The following is an 18,312-nucleotide window of genomic DNA, read 5'->3' on the forward strand; positions in this document are numbered from 1 at the left end:
TTTTTCCCAAGGACCCATAGTCCTGATTTTCTGCAAAGCTGAAACACTCAATGATGCATCCACGTGATTCGAATCCCGCGCGCGCCCGCCATTTGCCACCCGGAGGAGCTGCGTCGCGGAGCCAATGGGAAGCCAGGGCCGGTGGCCCGTGCGTGCTGACGTCCGCGAGCCAGCTCTGGTGCTCGGCGGCCAATCGGCAATCACTTTGCATCGGGGGGCCGCCGGGAGACGGGCGAGCGCGGCCAATAGGCGCCGCTGTTGCATGCGGGGGGTTTGGTCTGGTGGAAAGCTCGAGAGGGTTTTGAATGTGAGCGTGCGCCGAGCGAGAGAAAGAGCAAGGAGGAGCAAAGATGGCGGAAAACAAAGGTGGGAATAATACTGAGGCGAGCGGCGGCGGCGGCGGCGGCGGCGCTGAGGAGAAGAGCGGCCTGGCCGACAAGGAGGAAGAGAGCCGGGAGAAAGCGGAGCCGGAGATCGGCGGGACACCGGCGGCAGCGGGGACGACGACGGTAACAACAACAACAACAACAACACCACCACCAGTAGCTGCAGCGGTGACGACGACTCCGCCAACGGCCGCGGCGGTCTCGATGGGGGCGGCGGCGGTGTCGGCGGCTGAAGGGCCCGCACCGGGACCAAGCCCAGGCCTCAGTCCGGGAGCCGGCCCCGGCCCCAGTCCGGTTCCCAGTCCGAGTGCCGGACCCAGTCCAGCGCCAGGACCCAACCTGGGAGTGGGCCCAGAAAAAGCAACTGCAAGTGCGACGGCCCCGGCCCCTACCGAGGTGAATCTCAACCTGCTGGACGAGTGCGCCGTGTGCCGGGATATGCTGCAAGGCAAAGAGCCCAAACTGCTGCCCTGCCTCCACTCTTTCTGCAAGCGCTGCCTGCCGGAGCCTGAGCGCCAGCTGAGCATCCCGATCCCCGCCGGGAGCAACAACGCCGCAGGAAATAACGGCGAATTGCCCACCATCCAGCAGGGTAAGTGACACAGGACGCAGGCGGACCCACCCGTGCACTGCGGACTTCACTTGCAACTTTTACACTTTAATGTCTGCCCCTGTTGACCTACATAATCAGATCATCGTCACATTGAAGTTTTTGGACAATTGAACTCCCTGATCTCGCTGATACGTTGCTGTATTTGATTGGGTTTCCTAAAGAACAAACGTGTTCATATGGAATAAGATAACAAGTGTTGCAAGGGGTGCACTGCAATCTTGCTTTTCCCAAGTTGCAATGAGCTGTGTGTGAAATTCGGAGGGTTTCAGATAAACTCCCCTCCCCTCCCAATAGGCTGAACGGTTGATGGCTGTCTTTTGAACCCTGGGCTTTTACCTTTTATTAAAGTGTTGGAGTAGATTATTTGTTTTGATTTTACAAAGGAAAGGATTAGGAAACAGAATATTTGCAGGCAGGTTTATCGCGAGCGTGCGATGTGTGTAATAATTTGCGGCATTTATCATAATAGTTTTATACCAGTTCCCTAAGCAAACCGTGTCCCTTACAATCGAAAAGCTGCATTTTTATTGTTTGTTGAAAGAGTATGACCAATTCTCACTGATCAAATGTCATACTTGATTTATACTTGAATTTATGCTACACTACCAATGTTTTGAATTGGTCGAATATCAAACAGGCCAAAATATTTATTTATGACTAACTTGGGAGAAATGAAGCATAAGATAACAAACTAGCACATATTTTAAATGTAGCTGAGTCAGGACACGTATAGGAATTAATTACCTATTTAGGAAATTCGCTGGAAGTACTGAGCATCTTTTGAAAATAAGTTTCCAGATTGGCAAAATCTGCTTTCATTATGACTTGAATCTTGGTATACACATGCAAGCTTGATGTTAAAAGGCCCTTCCTAACTCAATCTTTTAATTTAGAATGAACTCCACAGCAAGGTTTAGTTCTGATTCATGTAGTCCAAGGAGAATGCCCACCACCACCTTCTCGGACAGTATCTGCGGCCTTGCCAGCGTCTCCCATATCCCGAGAACAAATTAAAGAAAAATCCCATTCAAGGTTTTTCAAAGTTGAGAATGTTAATATTTACAAATATGCTACTAGTTGAATTAACACAGCAATGCTCACGTGCAAAAATTGGAAACCTTTGTGACTATCATTGTATTTGAGTAATGGGAGGCAGAAAGCAGCTGTAAGCATTGCATGATACACATTTTTTAATGCTGATTAAATCCCTGTGGCTTTGGTGATTGAAAATGTATACACATTAACTAGCTATACTTCATTTTATGACTTTCTTTATACACTCCATTCCAATCATGGTGGTGGGGTCGGGTGAAATTGCTAAACAACTGCACAGTTTTGATATATCTTTGGTACCGATGGCTCACTTTTTCACCCAAGAAATGAATTACTCAAATTAATTTGACATATTTTCTCAGCAACAGTTCTGTTTAACAGATATTGGGTATTTGAAGTAATAGTATGGTGAAGTAAGTATAACAGCGGAAGTAAACTTTTAGTCACGTGTTCTCGGGAATCTCATAGTTCATGCATTTTAAAGGCCGGAACAACTGAGTCTGATAACTGCTGCAAAATGATCTTTATGAATATCTGAATTAAAAGTAAACATGGCAAATGTAATGTTTTAATTATTTAGCAAAGCACAAGGGACCAAATAATTGATTGCTGTTGCAGGTTGAGAAAAAGGCTCTGTCGAAATAGTCATTAGTAATTTGCTTCTGACAGATAGATATCTCAAAAATGGTCACGTGGCTAGGGATCACTCAGATGGGAGATTTAAGTCACGTGCTAAGTATGGACCTGTTGGATTTGACTGACACGGTCAGACATTTTTGTAATTTAACATTGCAATTGGTTGATAAGACAAAACGGGAAGAGATCATATCCAGGTGTACAATGCTTAACTATATTCAAACTGACAACTTCCTTAACAAAAGTCAAACAGTTTATTATTGAAACTATCAGCCTACGTGTCTTCATTTGCATGTGTTACTTTCAGTTTTCTCCAATTTTTTTCCCCTTGCATGTGCAGGTTTCCCTGCATGTGTTGATTCCGTCACTGAGGGAGGGGGAAGTCATCCCGAATCCAGAAACCTCGGGACTGAGGCTGTTCTGGATTTCGGAGAAGAAATCTGACGCCCCGAATCCGGAAACCCTTGGGCCTGAGTTTCGGGTATTTCCAGATTTCGGAGCAGAAAATCCGATGTCCTGAATCCGGAAACCTCATGAACAATTTTTGGGTATGTCCGGATTTTGGACACAACCTGATGTCCTGAATCTGGAAACCCTTAAGGCCCATGTTTTGAGTCTTTCCGGATTTTGGAACAGAAAGTTTGACTGCCCGAATCTGGCAACCTAGAGGCTGGGGCGATTTGTGTATATTTCCGGATTTATCTTTGGAAAAGTATGTACAACTTAAAATTTATTTAAAATATGAAAAGGAATATATGCAAAGCATGAAATATAATAAATAAAGGTTTTTATTTGGTAAACAATACAGGTATGAAATATAATGCAGTAAATAAAGGTTTTTATTTGGAAAACAGTACAGGTATGAAATATACAGTAAATAAAAAATTTTTTATTTGGTAAACAATATAGGTGTGAAACAGAATACTGGCACCCTGTAATGTATAAAGAATAATATTCTTCCTGTGATCCACTTCTAAGTAAGCTGCACGGAAATAGAATCAGGTTACAATTGGCTTGAGCTAGAGGTTGTGCTTGAGGTAGAGGGCTCAGCTATGATGTCTGGGGCTGAAGATGGGCCAGCAATAGGATTTTCAAATGTGGAAATTGCTAGTGTAGTTACAGGCTGTAGATCTTGGGCATTCTGGTGCGATACCCTTTGAAACATATCGACTAATTTTAATTGTAATTTTGGCTTTTGTTTAATTAATTTCCCCCAAATTTTATACACCTGCATCATTTCTTCTTTTATGGAGCTTTGTTGCACTAGGTGTTAATTTTTTCTTGACAAAGATTGATAGCTTTGTCAATGGACACTTTTTCTACTTTATCAGCAGCATCATCCTCACTGCATTCATCCTTTTCTTCTGGATGCAAAACTATGCCCACAATTTCTTCATCTGTCACTTCATGCACAACAGGAGCATCATTGTCTATATCAATGACTTCTGTGACATCGTCTTCATTCAATTCTAGTGCAGTTTCACAAGTCAGCCCTTTTGCGTATTCTAAAAGTTCAGCAATCATTTTCTTCTCCTTAAACACATGAAAACCTTCAACGTCATCATCGACATCTTCACTAAACCTAGTTACTAGCCAGAGGTTATGCCAGGCAATGGCCAAGGTCTTTCTAGTTACCTCATTCACGCATCCGCAGCTGCCCATATGGCGTCCTTCACAGTGAAACCTTTCGAGAACGCTGTTATTCCCATGCCTCTGTTCACAACACTAAGCAGACACTTAGTGTGTTAGTGAAAAACTATATTGGCTCAGAGGATCAAGATGGTGAATCAGTTTGGGTGGAGATGAGGGGAAAAAGTCGCTGGTGGGCATAGTCTATAGGCCCCCTAACAGTAGCTAGACTGTTGGACGGAGTATAAATCAAGAAATAATGGAGGCTTGTAATACAGGAATGGCAATAATCATGGGCAATTTTAACCTTCATGTTGATTGGACCAAGAAAATTGGCCTGGAAGAGTTCATAGTGTATCCAGTATAATTTCCTTGAACAGTACAGTGCAGAACCAACCAGGGAGCAGGCTATCTTAGATTTGGTACGGTGTAATGAGATAGGATTAATAAGCGATCTTGTAGTAAAGGAATTTCTAGGAATGAGTGACCATAACATGGTTGAATTTCAAATTCAGTTGGAGGGTGAGAAAGTTGGATCTCAAACCAGTGTCCTAAGCTTAAAGAAAGGAGACTACAAAGGTATGAGGGCAGAGTTGGCTAAAGTGGACTGGGAAAATAGATTAACGTATGGGACGGTTGATGAACAGTGGCAGATACTTAAGATATTTCATAACTCGCAACAAAAATATATCCCAATGGGAAGGAAAGACTAAGAGAAGGGATAACCATCCGTGGCTAACTAAGGAAATAAGGGATGGTATTAAATTGAAAAGGGCATACAATGTGGCCAAGACTAGTGGGAGGCCAGAGGATTGGGAACTTTTAAAAGCCAGCAAAGAATGACTTAAAAAAAGTGATAGAGAGGGAAGATAGAATATGAAAGTAAACTAGCACGAAATATAAAAAGAGTTTCTACAGGTACATAAGAAGGAAAAGAGTGGCTAAAGTAAATGTTGATCCCCTAGAGGATAAGACTGGAGAATTAATAATGGAGAACCGAGATATGGCAGAAACATTGAACAAATACTTTGTATCAGTCTTCACGGTAGAAGACGCTAAAAACATCTCAATAGTGGATAATCAAGGGGCTATAGGGAGGGAGGAACTTAATACAATCACTATCACTAATAAAGCAGTACTTGGTAAAATAACATCCTTGGGTCTTAAGAGGTGGCTGCAGAGATAGTGGATGCATTGGTTGTAATTTATCAAAATTCCCTGGATTCTGGGGTGGTCCCAGCAGATTGGAGAACAGCAAATATAACACCCTTATTTAAAAAAGGAGGCAGACAAAAAGCAGGAACTTATAGATCAGTTAGCCTAACATCTGTCGTTGGGAAACTGTTGGAGTCCATTATTAAAGAAGCAGTAGCAGGACATTTGGAAAAGCTTAATTCGGTCAGGCAGAGTCAGCATGGATTTATGAAGGGGAAGTCATGTTTGACACATTTGTTGGAATTCTTTGAGGATGTAATGAACAGGGTGGATAAAGGGGAACCAGTGGATGTGGTGTATTTGGACTTCCAGAAGGCATTTGACAAGGTGCCACATAAAAGGTAAAAGTTCACTGGGTTGAGGGTAATATATTAACATGGATAGAGGATTGACTAACTAACAGAAAACAGAGAGTCGGGATAAATGGTTCATTCTTGGGTTGGCAATCAGTAAGTAGTAGGGTGCCGCGGGGATCAGTGCTGGGACCCCAAACTATTTACAATCTCTATATTAATGGCTTGGAAGAAGGGACCGAGTGTAACGTAGCCAAGTTTGCTGACAATACAAAGATGGGAGGAAAAGCAATGTGTGAGGAGGACTCAAAAATCTGCAGAAGGACATAGACAGACTAAGTGAGTGGGCAAAAATTTGGCAGATGGAGTATAATGTTGGAAAGTGTGAGGTTATGCGCTTTGGCAGAAAAAAAATCGAAGAGCAAGATATTATTTAAATGGAGAAAAATTGCAAGTGCTGCAGTACAGCGGGACCTGGGGGTCCCACTGCATGAAACACAAAAGGTTAGTATGCAGGTATAGCAAGTGATCAGGAAGGCCAATGGAATCTTGGCCTTTAATGCAAAGGGGATGGAGTATAAAAGCAGGGAAGTCTAGCTACAGTTATACAAAGTATTGGTTAGGCCACACCTGGAATACTGCGTACAGTTTTGGTTTCCATATTTAAGAAAGGATATACTTGCTTTGGAGGCAGTTCAAAGAATGTTCACTAGGTTGATTCCGGAGATGAGGGGATTGACTTATGAGGAAAGGTTGAGTAAGTTGGGCCTCTTCTCATTGGAATTCAGAAGAATGAGCGGTGATCTTATCAAAATGTATAAGGTTATGAGGGGGCTTGACAAGGTGGATGCACAGAGGATGTTTCTGCTGATAGGGGAGACTAGAACTAGGGGGCATAATAGAAGAAGGGACTGCCCATTTAAAACTGAGATGAGGAAGAATTTCTTCTGAGGGTTGTAAATCTGTGAACTTCGCTGCCTCGGAGAGCTGGGACATTGAATAAATTTAAGACCGAGATAGACAGTTTCTTAACTGATAAGGGAATAATGGGTTATGGGGAGTGGGCAGGGAAGTGGACCTGAGTCCATGATCGGATCAGCCATGATCGTATTAAATGGCGGAGCAGGCTCAAGGGGCCGTATGGCTTACTCCTGCTCCTATTTCTTATGTTCTTATCTCAAAATCCCTTGGTCCATTGGCTGTACCAGTGATGTTACATTGGGAGGTAAATAGATTGCATGGACATTATCCTTTACTAGAAGCTCAACATCAGGACTTGCTGAGCAATCGTCTAGCTGCAAGAATATTTTGCAGTTTTCTTCAAGGCCATCCTCTGTGCAAAGAGCACGTGCCTGGGGAACAAAATGCTTCTCGAATCAGTTCAGAAAAATTGCCCTGGTTACCCATACTCTCCTTTAGCATAATAATGCACTCACACCCTTGAAACTTCTTGGACGCTGCCTTTTCCCGATGACCATAAGCTTACGCTTACGTGTCCCAGCCGCATTTGCACAAGCAAACACAGTCAGTGTATCTTTGGCGTCTTTTACACTTGCTGGCTGTGATTCTTCTGTTGCTAATGTCTTTCTCAATTATATAGCATCCAAACAGTGCTGTCTCGTCGGCATTATAGATTTGCTCAGCGGAAAGATTTTCATTGGCAATTAGTTGAAAGAACTCATCTATATAACCTTCAGCTGCCTCATGATTTGCTGAGGCTTTTTCACCACATACTTTCAATTACCTGACTCCTTTTAAATTTGGATAGCCAACCTGAAGAGTGCTCTCATGGAGTTTCAATCTTCAGTTCTGCATGGAATATCTTGGCTTGTTGCATCACCATTGGGCCAGACAATGGAATCTTTTCACTTCTCTGTCGCCACCACTCCATCACTGCTCGATCCAACTTACTACTTTTAGGCTTATGCATCGTTTTTCTCTTGCTCATTTCTTTCTGAACATCGCTTTCTGCATAAAACTTCATAATCTGTTCTTTCTAGTTTTTATATCATAAATGGTGGAGATTCCAACACCATACTCTTCACTCAGTCTTTTCGCTGAAGCACCTCTATCTAATCTCTGGAGTAACTCCACTTTCTTGGTAATTGACACTGAATTATGATTCATCTTTGCACAACCTACATTGGAGGCAGTTCAGAGAAAGTTCACTAGGTTGATTCCTGAGATGAGAAAGGTTGAGTAGGTTGGGCCTATACTCATTGGCGTTTAGAAGAATGAGAGGTGATCTTATCGAAACATGTAAGATATTGAGGGGGCTCGACAAGATGGATGCAGAGAGGATATTTTCACTCATAGGGGAAACTAAAACTACGGGACATAGTCTCAGAATGATTTATTTGTTTTCCCATCCAACGTAATACACCTTAGTGACTGTCTTGTGTATACTTTTACCTATTGTACTGATGTCAGGCAGTGCTTCCCCAGTGGCTGCAGCATGGCTGGTGGAAGGCTGCTGACTTTCAGTGGGGGACACTGCAGGTGGCCCTGCAGGACGACCTTGAGGATCTGGTGACTGGGAGTGTGAAATTGAGTGACTGACTGTTTCTTCTCCCCTCTCCCTCTTCTTGGTCAACCACTGACTGGACAGGCTGGATTTCTTGTGTCTGAAATGAGGAAGGCACAAGGGTAGGATTGTGGTGAGGAGAGGATGGGAAAATGAGAGGTGCATAATTACACCATGTGCAGTTGTAAATCAGAAGATATTGTTGGATGAGGGGAAGTGAGAAGGAGAATAGCATATGAGGATACTGGCATCTTCTATACTTTCAGCCCCACCACTGGCCAAGGGCTCAGCCATGCCCCTGCTAAGACTGGCCAGTGCTGTCTCCTCCAAGGGGGTGAGATGAAGCTAGGAATACAAGACTGTTAGCGGGGGGGGTTTATGCAGTGAGAGGCTAGTGATGCAGTTGGTAGGAGATGGCTTTTGAAGATGCATTCACTGACTATGACCAGCGTCTGAGATCATGACATTTCTTTGGGCACTGGAGCCAGGTCCTGGGGGTGACTGCCTTGCTGAGCTTCTCCCACATCCTCCTTTCTGGAGGGTCTCCTGCCCCCCCCACTGTGGGTAGAGGACCTCTCTTCGAGTGTTCACTCCCTCCACAAAGTGCTGCGTTTAAACCCTGGGTGGCCTCTTGAGCCATTTGGGTTAGCGCTATTATTTTTTTCATCAGCAGAAGGCAGCTCGAGATGGAGACTGCCTTTAACAAAACCAAGCTAGCTTTAAGTAAGCTGGCCTTGCTTGAACAACACAAACTTTGGCCCCCTCCTGAGCGCACAGTTTGTCAATGGTGCGTTCAGTGCTTGACTGCGCTGCAGTCATGATAATTAGTAGGCACCATGAAATTGACCACGCTACCTGCACTTTTTGACCGTGCGCGGACATATCTCGCATCGTGGTGCCCGCACCCTTTTTTGTGTTATCGAATTTCTCGACCCCCAATTATAAATGCGTTTATGCCATCGTGCTGTCAGAAATGCACAGCAATCCAGTGTAATCTCTGGTCAGGCTAAATGTCAAACCATGACTGCGCTGCCACAGTGAATGATTGATATTTGCCTATTCTAGCTGGCATTTAGGCAGAGGTTGTCAGGGAAATTGTGTCAAGGTGGTTGGAGAGGAATGGCGAGAAAGGTAGTGGTGAATTACAACTTTGTTCATTGTCATAGTCTCCTTTTTCAAAGTATTTAAATTGTGAGATGCAGCAAAAATATTTTTTTAACATGAAAATGGTAAATGTGTACTCATGGTTTATTTGTTAAACTTTGGATATCTTGAGTTTAAATTGGGATGCATTTGCTCCCTGTATCTTGACAGAAGAAACCTTGAACCGTGCATACACATCCCAATGTGCGTACAGGTGCCCTTTAATAAGAACTTCAGGTTTGGAGCCAATGCTTTCCCAAGGATGAATGAATTTATTTTTGTAGGAGACAAATGTAGAGAAGAGTTGTTTAATCTTGCAATGTGTAACTAGAGTTATAAACATGTGACTGCACTGTCACAGTGAATGATTGAATGAGTCTGCAAGGGAGGCAGTTGCTGTAAATGTAGAGAATAATGATTCGACTGCGCAACGTTCATGACAACTAATGGGCATAGATTTCTAGGATTTTATCTTCGTGGTTAGTTTATAGCCCACTGGTAATTTTGGAAAGGATGTAATGATTCTTTGAACAAAACATGTGAAAATATTCACTAAATAGCATGGATTGATTGGGCCAAATGGCCTGTTTCTATGCTGTATATCCTGTGTAATCATATCCTATGTAATCATATCCTATGGTTGCTAACCAAACTTGTAATGTTTGTTCAAAAAAAAGAAAAATGCTGTATATATTGGAAGTTTGACTTAAAAGCAGAAAATGCTGGAAGCAGGTTAATCAGTAACTGGCGAGAACTGACATGTTTACTTTGAGTACGGATCTTCCAGCAGTATTTATAGAAAGATATGATCCTAGTGCGAGTTCTAGTGATTTACCGTAAGGTAGCTGACAGTTTGTAAGAGATGCTAATACCGGTCCTTTTTTCAGTAAAATCTTTTTTGGTACTTTTATGCATATGACAACTGCCACGGCTGTGACTAAGCAAATGCACTGTAAGCCTTTTAAGTAAGTAACATTTAACCATGTATCCTGTTCACACATCCAGTACTTTTGTAACAAAATAATGGTCATAACCTCTAAATTTGTAAAATTATTTTGCATTGAGATGAGTTTAACAGTTCTTGACTATACTCAGAGGGCGGTATAGATCAGTGTCAGCTATTGAGGCAGTGCAGCTCACAGTGTCTAAATAATTCATTAGTATGTAACTAGGTAGGATGCAGCAAGTGAGGGGGATGGGGGCGGGGTGGCGGGGTGCTGAATGCTGTTGCACTTCACAGGGCATAAAATAAGTGATGCATTGTATCACAGCAGAGTGCTGTTCAGTGTGACATTTTGTGAAAGAATGTTTAAAATGGTGCGCTGTAGCAATTCAGTTGACATTCTTCCTGTGATTACAAATTATTTTTTGAAATAGTGGTCTGGATCTGAAAAAGAGGGACGTGCAGTATAAGTTTTAAGGTAAACCTAAAAATTACATTTATTGGCTGTAAAATAGTTTATGCAGGCACATTACTTGTACCCTAGTTCTGATCTGTAAATCACGATGTAATTTTCGCGAAGTGATGCAAGTTTGTGCGTGGCCATGGAACCCTTAAGACTAATTAAATGCCTGACACAGGCACTAGTGACAACTGAGTCGTTCAAGCAGAGTGGTACACTTCCTTCCAGTGCTACCATGACTGGAATTCCCATGTGCACTGAACAAATGGTAACCCTGTCACAGAATATCCAGCGACTTTTACTGTACTTAGACCATGACACTCACCTTCAATATTTTGTAAAATGGTGAAGTTTGCACTACAACAGAAAATATGTCTGGGCACTGTCTGGTACATTGTTTATCAGATCATTGTAGTGTTTTCTCATCCATCTCTGGCACGATGGGCCGAATGGCCTCCTGTGCTTAATCATTATATGATTCTATTTCACAGTAAAGCTCCTTTAAATTTTGTACAATCATAATTCATTTTAGAAGAAATAGCTTTGTGTGCAATCAATTTGTAAATCCATCAAAAATTTCTACAAATATGTTTAGAATGTTACTGTAATTAGTACGATGTGCTAGGAGAAGGATTATAATGGCTACATTTCTACTGCAATCCTCCACCCAAAGTAAGTGAATATAATTTGTTCTCCCTATATGATGAATTAGTGCTGTCCAGAGGCTGGATCCGTGATTGACAGAATGCAGATTGAAACGCGATCACTAGCCTAGTGGCAATGGCAGAACATGAGGGTTGTGTTGATACTAATAAAATTCTGTCAGTCACGATTCTGACACAGTTATAGAATGTTTCCTTAACGTTTAAAGCATATGTTTCGGTACTTTACACTAGCAAGTTATAACTGGTGAGTTTTGGGCAAAGTATAATGTTGCCTTGGAATAAAATAACCCCGTAAAATATAATTACATTACTTTACTTTAAAATTGTGCATCAATACTCTGTTAATTCGCGTGCATAGCTTTGTCAGAATATTGGGAGGGGGGTTGCCTAAAGGGGAGTAAAGACTGGAACCAATGGAATTTAGTCTTCGTTCAGGCTCATGCTGCACGTGTTTACCTAATTTGCTCAGAGTTCCTTGCTGTCTTTGCACTTCTGGTAGATAACTGATTTTCACTAACATATTTTCCAACTAATACTTTAGTCAAAGCCATACAGTAGTTTATTTTCTTAAAATGGAAATGTTGAGTCCACCTGTAGGCCAAGTTCCTAACAGTGAAAATATGTTTCTTGCTGCTTCTGGTTTGCAACTTCATCTGGTTTGAATGAAAAGTTCAGATTGTGTCCAGAATGTTAGAAATTTGTGCATTTGTAATCTTCCGTTATCAGTTTGGTCTTTCCACAGTATTCATGCAACACAGTTCCAATCTCTTCAGTCTTTTAGTTTGCTAGTGCATTATTACTTCTCTGGTTCCTAGAATTACACAGCCTCAGATTTCAGACTGGGAAGGAGTGGGGGCAATGACAACAGAAAAATCATTCAAGTTCCTGCTCCTGACGACTATCCAGTGACCCGAGTTGGAAGTGTACGTGTATTGTTACGACAATCTTTGTCCTCTTAATTCATTGCAGGCACATGGACTCGAAACAGTTGTCTGATCAATGATCTTTATTTATCAAATCAATATAAACCCAACATATGCAGTACTTATGAAATAGGCACCTTGAGTTTTGTTGTTCGTACTGGGATGAGGGTGTTGCTGGTAAGGTATGCATTTATTGATCATCCCTAATTGCCCTTGAGAAGATGGTGGTGGTGAGCCGCCGCCTTGAACCAGTGCAGTCTGTGGTGAAGGGACATGTTATGGAGGCAATTCCAGGATTTTGACCCAGCCACAATGAATGAATGGCGATTATATTTCCAAGTCAGAATGGTGTATAAATTGGTGGGGAACTTGCAGGTGATGGTGTGTCCACGTGCCTGCTGCCTTTGTATTTCTAGGTTGTGGAGGTCGCAGGTTAGGGAAGTGCTGCTCAAGAAGCTGTGGTGAGTTGCTGCAGCGCATTTAATAGATGGTACACACTGCAGCCAGTGGTGGAGGGAGTAAATGTTGAAGGCGGTAGATCAAGTGTCAATCAAGCGGACTGCTTTGTCCTAAATGGTGCTGAGCTGCTTGTGGTGTTGGAGCTGCACTCATCCAGGCAAGTGGAGAGTATTCCATCAGACTCCTGACTTGTGCCTTGTAGCTGTGAACTCATCCCTTTTTGGTGTGGAAGCAAGTCATCCTCGACAGGAGGGACCGCCTATGATGAGATGGTGAAAAGGCTTTGGGAGGTGAGACACTAGCCGCAGAATACCCGCTCTTGTTGCCACAGTATTTATGTGGCTGGTTCAGTTAAGTTGCTGGTCAATGGTGACCCCAGGGTGTTGATGCTGGGGGATTCAGCAATGATAATACGGTTGAATATCAAGGGGAGGTGGTTAGACTCTTGTTGGAGATGGTCATTGCCTGGCACTTGTGTGGCGTGAATGTTACTTGCCACTGATCAGCCCAAGCCTGACTGTCGTCCAGGTCTTGTTGCATTGGTTGGGCCTAGGACAGTGCCCTGAGAAACTCTTGCAGCAAAGGGCTGGGGTGGTTGACCTCAAACAACCACAGCCATCTTCCTTTGTGCTAGGTATGACTCCAGCCAGTGGAGAGTTTTCCCCGATTTCCATTGACTTCAGTTTTGCAAGGGCTCCTTAATGCCACACTCGGTCAAATGCTGCCTTGATGTCAAGGGCAGTCACACTCACCTTACCTCTGTAATTTGTCCATGTTTGAACCATGGCTGTAATGAGGGCTGGAGCCGAATGGTCCTAGTGGAACCCAAACTGAGCATCGGTAAGGTTATTGGTGAGTAAGTGCCACTTGGAAGCGACATCTTCCATCACTTTGTTGATGATTGAGAGTAGACTGATAGGGTGGTAATTGGACAGATTGGATTTGTCCTGCTTTTTGTGGCCAGGACATACCTGGGCAGTTCCACATTGTCGGATAGATGCCAGTGTTGTAGCTGTACTGGAACAGCTTGGCTAGAGGTGTGGCTAGTTCTGGAGCACAAGTCTTCAGCACGACAGCCGGGATGTTGTCGGGGCCATAGCCTTTGCTGTATCCAGTGCGCCCTGCAGTTTCTTAATATCATGTGGAGTGAATCGAATTGGCTGAAGACTCGCTTCTGTGATGGTGGTGACCTCGGGTGGAGGCCAATAAGGATTATCCACTTGACACTTCTGGCTGAAGATGGTTGCAAACGCTTCAGCCTTGTCTTTTGCAATTACGTGCTGGCCTCTGCCGTCATTGAGGATGGGTATATTCATGGAGCAGCCACCTCTTCCCGTTAGTTGTTTAATTGTCCACCACCATGCAGGACTGCAGAGCTTTGATTTGATCTGTTGTTTGTGCGATTGCTTAGCTCTGTCTATAGCATGCTGCTTCAGCTGTTCAACAGCTTCTCCAGTTTGGTGTATCATTTTTAGGTACGCCTGATGCAACTCGTGGCATGTTCTTCTGCACTCCTCATTGAACCAGGGTTGGTTTCCTGGCTTGATGGCAATGGTAGAGTGAAGTATATGCCGGGCCATGAGTTTACAGATTATGGTGGAATACAATTCTGCTGCTGATGATGGCCCACATAGATGGCCAGTTTTGAGCTGCGAGATTTGTTATGAATCTACCCCATTCAGCACAGTGGCAGTGCCACATGATGGAGGGCGTCTTCACTGTGAAGATAGGACAGTATCTGCACAAGGACTGTGCTGTGATCACTGCTACCATAAATCTGGAATAAAAAGCTAGTATCAGTAATGGTGACCATTCTGTGCCCTTGTAACCATCCATGCTTCTTCCAATTGGCGTTCAACATGATTAATTAGCTGAGGGCGGTCGGTGGTATCAGCAGGAGGTTTCCTTGTCCATGCTTGACCTGAGGTCATGGCAGTCAATGTTGAGGACTCCCAGGACCACTCCCTCCTGACTGTATACCACTGTACACCTGCCGGTGGGACAGGACCTACACAGGTATGGTGATAGAGGAGTCTATGACATTGGCGGAAAGGTATGTTTCTGAGAGTATAACTATGCTAGACTGTTGCCTGACTCGTCTGTGGGACAGATCTCCCAAATTTGACACCAGTCCCCAGATATTAGTAAGAATGGCTTTGCAGGGTTGACTGGGTTGGCTGTCCTGTAGCCGGTGACGAGGTTGATGCTGGGTAGTCCATCCGCTTTTATTCTTACTGTTTGTTGTAGCGGTTTGTTACAACTGACTTGCTAGGCCATTTCAGTGGGCAGTTAAGAGTCAACCCCATGTAGGCCAGACCAGGTAAGGTCCAGATGGGTTTTTACGACAAGTCGGTAGTTTCATAGTCACCATTATTGATGCTAGCTTTTTATTCCAGATTTATTAAATGAACTGAATTTAAATTACCCAGCTCAACTCACATCTGTGGATTATTAGTCCCGCCCGGCCTCTGGATTACTAGTCCCGTAATTTAATCACTATGCTACCGACAAACTCATCGGGGGTGGGGTTGCGATTTGCGAACTAAATCATCTGGCTACTTGGGATAGTCTTCACAAGACTATTTAGATTTCTTGGTGTGCCCATATTCTATACAGTTTAGCACATCCTGTAACACACAAGTACAAAAGCTGTAATATAGGCACCTCTTTCTCGTACGTGCGCATTGTGGTTTCATCTGTTTATTGTTCTCCAGACATTTCGGGCCCAAGTTTCGAGCCGCGCCTAGAACGGCGCAGTCCCGACCTGGACGCCCGTTTTTTGCGCCACAAAGTGCGCCTAAAAAACCCCTCCAGATTCTCCACCTCCCTGCAGGTCCTCTGGCCCTCGATGCAGCGCAGCAGGAGCTGTAAGGGGCGGAGCCAGGTCCCTGCGCCAAAAACAGTGCCGGGACCTCTGCACGTGCGTGCTACAGTGGGTGCGCAAGTGCAGTAGCTCCAGGCGTCCGAAACTGTGTGGGAGGGGCCCGAAGCACGCAGCCCCTAGCCCTGGCCGAATGGCCTCATTGGGGCTGTGTGAATAAGGCTCCTCCCACGCCCAGCTCCTGCTTCCTCCCGATCCGACTCGACTCTCGCTTCCCGCCTCCGGACCGTACCTAACATCCGTTTCCCCCCCCCCCCCCCCCCGGACCGGACACCCGCTCCCTGCCCCCGGACTGGATCCGACCTCACCTCCCTACCCCCGACCTCACCTCCCTCTCCCGACCCGAACCGAACCGACCTCCTCCCACCACCACTCCCCCCCACCAACCCGACCCAACGCCACCTACCTGTAAATCTGGTGCTGGGGATGGGCCCGGCCCGTTCAGCCTCCCCCACCCACTCCCAATCTCCTCTCACCCCCCCCCCCCCCCCCAATCTCTCGTTCTCCCCCCCCCCCAATCTCTCCTCTTCCCCCCCCCCCCCCCCGCCCCCCCAATCTCTCCTCTTCCCCCGCCCCCCCCCAATCTCTCCTCTTCCCCCGCCCCCCCCCAATCTCTCCTCTTCCCCCGCCCCCCCCCAATCTCTCCTCTTCCCCCGCCCCCCCCAATCTCTCCTCTTCCCCCGCCCCCCCCAATCTCTCCTCTTCCCCCGCCCCCCCCAATCTCTCCTCTTCACCCGCCCCCCCAATCTCTCCTCTTCCCCCGCCCCCCCCAATCTCTCCTCTTCCCCCGCCCCCCCCAATCTCTCCTCTTCCCCCGCCCCCCCCAATCTCTCCTCTTCCCCCGCCCCCCCAATCTCTCCTCTTCCCCCGCCCCCCCCAATCTCTCCTCTTCCCCCCCCCCCCCCAATCTCTCCTCTTCCCCCCCCCCCCCCAATCTCTCCTCTTCCCCCCCCCCCAATCTCTCCTCTTCCCCCCCCCCCAATCTCTCCTCTTCCCCCCCCCCCCAATCTCTCCTCTTCTCCCCCACCCAATCTCTCCTCTTCTCCCCCACCCAATCTCTCCTCTTCTCCCCCCCCCCCCAATCTCTCCTCTTCCCTCCCCCCCCAATCTCTCCTCTTCCCTCCCCCCCCAATCTCTCCTCTTCCCTCCCCCCCCAATCTCTCCTCTTCCCTCCCCCCCCAATCTCTCCTCTTCCCTCCCCCCCCAATCTCTCCTCTTCCCTCCCCCCCAATCTCTCCTCTTCCCTCCCCCCCCCAATCTCTCCTCTTCCCTCCCCCCCCAATCTCTCCTCTTCCCTCCCCCCCCAATCTCTCCTCTTCCCTCCCCCCCCAATCTCTCCTCTTCCCTCCCCCCCCAATCTCTCCTCTTCCCTCCCCCCCCAATCTCTCCTCTTCCCTCCCCCCCCAATCTCTCCTCTTCCCTCCCCCCCCAATCTCTCCTCTTCCCTCCCCCCCCAATCTCTCCTCCCCCCCCCCCAATCTCTCCTCCCCCCCCCAATCTCTCCTCCCCCCCCCCAATCTCTCCTCCCCCCCCCCAATCTCTCCTCCCCCCCCCCAATCTCTCCTCCCCCCCCAATCTCTCCTCCCCCCCCAATCTCTCCTCCCCCCCCAATCTCTCCTCCCCCCCCCCAATCTCTCCTCCCCCCCCCCAATCTCTCCTCCCCCCCCCCAATCTCTCCTCCCCCCCCCCAATCTCTCCTCCCCCCCCCAATCTCTCCTCCCCCCCCCCAATCTCTCCTCCCCCCCCCCAATCTCTCCTCCCCCCCCCCAATCTCTCCTCCCCCCCCCCAATCTCTCCTCCCCCCCCCCAATCTCTCCTCCCCCCCCCCAATCTCTCCTCCCCCCCCCAATCTCTCCTCCCCCCCCCAATCTCTCCTCCCCCCCCCCAATCTCTCCTCCCCCCCCCCAATCTCTCCTCCCCCCCCCCCCAATCTCTCCTCCCCCCCCCCCAATCTCTCCTCCCCCCCCCCAATCTCTCCTCCCCCCCCCCCAATCTCTCCTCCCCCCCCCCAATCTCTCCTCCCCCCCCCCCAATCTCTCCTCCCCCCCCCCAATCTCTCCTCCCCCCCCCCCAATCTCTCCTCCCCCCCCCAATCTCTCCTCCCCCCCCCAATCTCTCCTCCCCCCCCAATCTCTCCTCCCCCCCCAATCTCTCCTCCCCCCCCAATCTCTCCTCCCCCCCAATCTCTCCTCCCCCCCCAATCTCTCCTCCCCCCCCAATCTCTCCTCCCCCCCCAATCTCTCCTCCCCCCCCAATCTCTCCTCCCCCCCCAATCTCTCCTCCCCCCCCCAATCTCTCCTCCCCCCCCCAATCTCTCCTCCCCCCCACAATCTCTCCTCCCCCCCCCACAATCTCCTCCCCCCCCCCACAATCTCCTCCCCCCCCCCACAATCTCCTCCCCCCCCCCACAATCTCCTCCCCCCCCCCACAATCTCCTCCCCCCCCCCCACAATCTCCTCCCCCCCCCCCACAATCTCCTCCCCCCCCCC

The 18,312-nt window shown here is 46.9% G+C and overlaps 1 protein-coding gene across 7 annotated transcripts in view; it reads left to right on the forward strand.

Annotated features, from left to right (window-relative positions):
* The first annotated feature begins 292 nt into the window (after window positions 1-292).
* trim33 (tripartite motif containing 33) overlaps window positions 293-18,312 on the forward strand; it is a 249,952-nt gene continuing 231,932 nt past the window's right edge. For all 7 annotated transcript variants that reach the window (XR_011587467.1, XR_011587468.1, XM_070858846.1 and 4 more), the window contains exon 1: window positions 293-978. Coding sequence is in view for 5 of the 7 variants with exons in the window: in XM_070858846.1 (XP_070714947.1) it covers window positions 351-978 (628 nt within the window). In the remaining 2 variants the exon portion in view is untranslated. The remainder of the gene's footprint in view (window positions 979-18,312) is intronic.

This window comes from Pristiophorus japonicus, chromosome 17 (assembly GCF_044704955.1).
Source record: "Pristiophorus japonicus isolate sPriJap1 chromosome 17, sPriJap1.hap1, whole genome shotgun sequence".
Taxonomy (NCBI): Eukaryota; Metazoa; Chordata; class Chondrichthyes; family Pristiophoridae; genus Pristiophorus; species Pristiophorus japonicus.